The sequence below is a fragment of the Tasmannia lanceolata genome, unplaced genomic scaffold (assembly GCF_043159265.1).
Source record: "Tasmannia lanceolata isolate RefF3 unplaced genomic scaffold, GAP_Taslan_0.1 ptg000018l, whole genome shotgun sequence".
In the NCBI taxonomy this organism is placed as follows: domain Eukaryota; kingdom Viridiplantae; phylum Streptophyta; class Magnoliopsida; order Canellales; family Winteraceae; genus Tasmannia; species Tasmannia lanceolata.
Window position 1 is genome coordinate 60,631,510 of NW_027518695.1, and position 3,034 is coordinate 60,634,543.

The 3,034-nt window shown below is 35.1% G+C and overlaps 1 protein-coding gene across 1 annotated transcript; it reads right to left on the bottom strand.

The window, feature by feature from the left end:
* Positions 1-519: 519 nt before the first annotated feature.
* LOC143850570 (putative pectinesterase 29) lies at positions 520-2,679 on the bottom strand. Its single transcript, XM_077359804.1, has 5 exons — positions 2,462-2,679; positions 2,239-2,353; positions 821-1,068; positions 623-734; positions 520-534 (listed from the first exon to the last, which is right to left on the bottom strand). Exons 1-5 carry the CDS (start codon positions 2,677-2,679, stop codon positions 520-522), a joined length of 708 nt encoding a protein of 235 aa, XP_077215919.1.
* Positions 2,680-3,034: the final 355 nt, after the last annotated feature.

Genomic DNA, 3,034 nt, shown 5'->3' on the forward strand with positions numbered 1-3,034 from the left:
AATCTATATTTACATTATGTTTGAATTCATTCTTTTGCACATCTAATACATTTTTTATTCTGGAAATGCTCCAATAGATTCTTGTCTAACTGTTTCAACAAGGGATGCCTCATTGGATCTATGTCACCCAACGGCATTTATAATTACTTTAATTTTGCACTTTTCTGTGTCTCTATAAATGCGGTTGGATGACGTGGATTTAATGGGCCCTTGGGGCTTGGTTTTTGCTACGGCACCCTTCAGCTTAGCATTCTTCTCAAGGAGGAACCCCTTCATCAAATAGACCCATGATACAAATCCCTATTGTGGTTCTTTTCCAAACCCACTTATAGTTAGCCAAACACTTTTTGAGCCCTAATTGGAAAACTCTTGATATACAAAGTAAAATGGGAGTAAGAGACAAATATATTAGAGGGTTAAGCTCAATTAAATCATGCTGAATAATCATGTGCTAAATGACAGAGCTTGCATCATGATATGAATCATTAGATTATGCTATAAATAGAGTATGCCAATACTTTATGAAAAGCTTAACTGAGTAATGAAACAATCATGTAAATGAATTTTAAGAAATAAAATAGGGTTGTTGTTGTATCCATCCATCAGAATCGATGAAAGATACGTTAGTAAATTGCTCTAGCTCCGCATTAGTGAGATGCTTTTCCCACTTCACTCTCCCTGAAAGGTTGGAACCTGCTCCAGTGCACCCATTCTCTACAAATGTTAAAGTATCCCTGACAGAAACCAATGCATAATTTCTCACTTGAGATCGTTAGTTTAATCGCACAACCGATAAAGAACATAAGGAGAGAGATCTTACACATGTGCATCAGCGTCATGAGGATCCCATCCAGCGGGAATGATAACATCATACATGATTGTTTTGTAAAATATAACTCTTGCAAAACCTACCCATGGTCTTCCAAGGTACACCTTACCAGTACCATTTATCATACAGTACTTGAACACAAAACCATTTGGATCAGTTGCCTTCATCCTGCCTTGAGCTGTTATATAATCGTACTTTAATGACGGTGTCGGAACCAAATTTACATTTAGTTCACACAACTGCATCACAAACACGATATTAAAGTTCACTAATAGCAGGCATGATTACTATCTTTTTGTTTTAGTTTGTAAAGTAGAAGACTATCAGGTGTGAGCTGCTATGATATGCTCTACTAATATAGCTCTTTTATTTGAGATTTGTTTCTATTTTTAGTTATAATTGTATCCTAAATGTGGAGATGTCCACATCAACAAATAGCCCACCTTTATAGCACCTTAACGAGTGCCCTTAGGGCACTTAGAAAAACCCTAATTTTTATCTTATATGTGGAGACGTCCACATCAACATATATCCACGTTAACATATAGCCCACCTACAATAGTTATCCGAGACTTGCTATTTATAGTAATCACATCCCACCTTTAGATCAATCCAACTATAAATATCTTAGTGTACCTCATAAATAGATTGGCCAAAGCCAAAGATAAAGTCGATGGAGCCTTCGATATATCAATTCCTGAAATAATGGCGGCCCAACATATCGCCCAGTGTATCTTGAAAGCCGATAAAACTACAGTTGTAGAAAGACGATTTGTCGCCTACATCAGTGCGGCTACAGCTTGCTTTGCAACATTTTTAGTCAGCCAATTATCATTGTATGTGTTCTGTTAAGGCCAGAAGTTGATAGTAATTAGTAAAAAGCATAATCATGCTACAAAAGAAAATCATACGATGCTAGTAGATGTGTGCATATTTGGAACTCTAATCTCGGCCATAGCGAGTGTTTGCTCTAAGTTTTTCATTGGCAGTCTGACCACCAGTACGTTAATAATTTTAACTGGCGGTCATTAAATAAATGCCGGTAAATAAAGATACAATGGGATTAATGATCACCTGTGATTCACTATGGCGGAAAAAGGGATTAATTTATTATTTTTTTGGTGGGGTCTCTTTTTGTCAAATGAAAAAAACATACTTACCGTCAGTCTATTTACTACTGCCAGCAATTGTATATCTTTAGGAGCGGTTTACATGACCGCGGGTAAAAGTTTGCCGGTAAATCTCCAATGTCTTGTAGTGAGATTTCTAAATAAATGTGGGCTAAAAGGGTTTTTTCTTTCCTTTCTTCTTATATCTTTCTGAGTTAGAGGCAAGGTTCTATGTTCTCATCATGTAACTATTTTTTCATATTATAAAAGATTTAGGTGAGAAAAAAAAAGTTGTTTCACCTTGAAGGTTATAGATCTAGCAACGAAATTATCTGCATTAACACGGAAGGTGGCACTCTCCGCATGTCCTTCGAGCAGAATGAATGGTTTATCCGTAGAGATTGTAACCTTCTCCCTATATACACACACATATTAACATAAATATATAAAAGCAATACATTGGACTCAAAATCTTGTGCAAGTAAAGAAATGATAACAAATAGTAATTAAGTTAGGTGATTACTGATAAAGCCCAGGATTAACATTTATACGAATCCACTGATTATTATTTGCCGGAACTGAATTGATGGCTGCCTGAATTGATCTGAACTTTCCTTGGCCGTTGATATCTACAACAATGGTATTCGCAACGATTGGGGCACCTTCTACATGGGTCCAACTTCCAAAACAGAACAAAGTAGAGAGCAAAAGGATAAAACAGGGTAGCACAACAACCCCCATTTTAGTCAATGATAGAAGTATGCAACTTTGTCCTTCAAGAAATTTGTCCAATAACTCATAGAAAGAAGAAAATAAGGAATATACACTCGACTACCATTCACTAACTTCTACATCACATGTTCTTGTACTTGATTATTGGTATTTATATAAGTAAAACAGAGAAGCATCATGATACCAAGTAATGACATTTTGTATTTTTATTTCAAAATAAGGAATATAGCTATAATATTTTATGTTTAGAAAGTATACTCAAGCTAACCACGTATTCCAATTATATACAAATTTATTGGTAAATATTTACGTTCCTAAGGTTATAAGATATTTAATTACTATATCCAAATTTTAAAATGATTTC

Coding starts and splice junctions, on each gene's coding strand:
- LOC143850570 (XM_077359804.1), bottom strand. CDS start 2,679: ATGGGGGTTGTTGTGCTACCCTGTTTTATCCTTTTGCTCTCTACTTTG. Junction 2,354..2,461: donor GTTAATCCTGGGCTTTATCA/GTAATCACCTAA, acceptor GTGTGTATATAG/GGAGAAGGTTACAATCTCTA. Junction 1,069..2,238: donor CTAGATCTATAACCTTCAAG/GTGAAACAACTT, acceptor TTTGTGATGCAG/TTGTGTGAACTAAATGTAAA.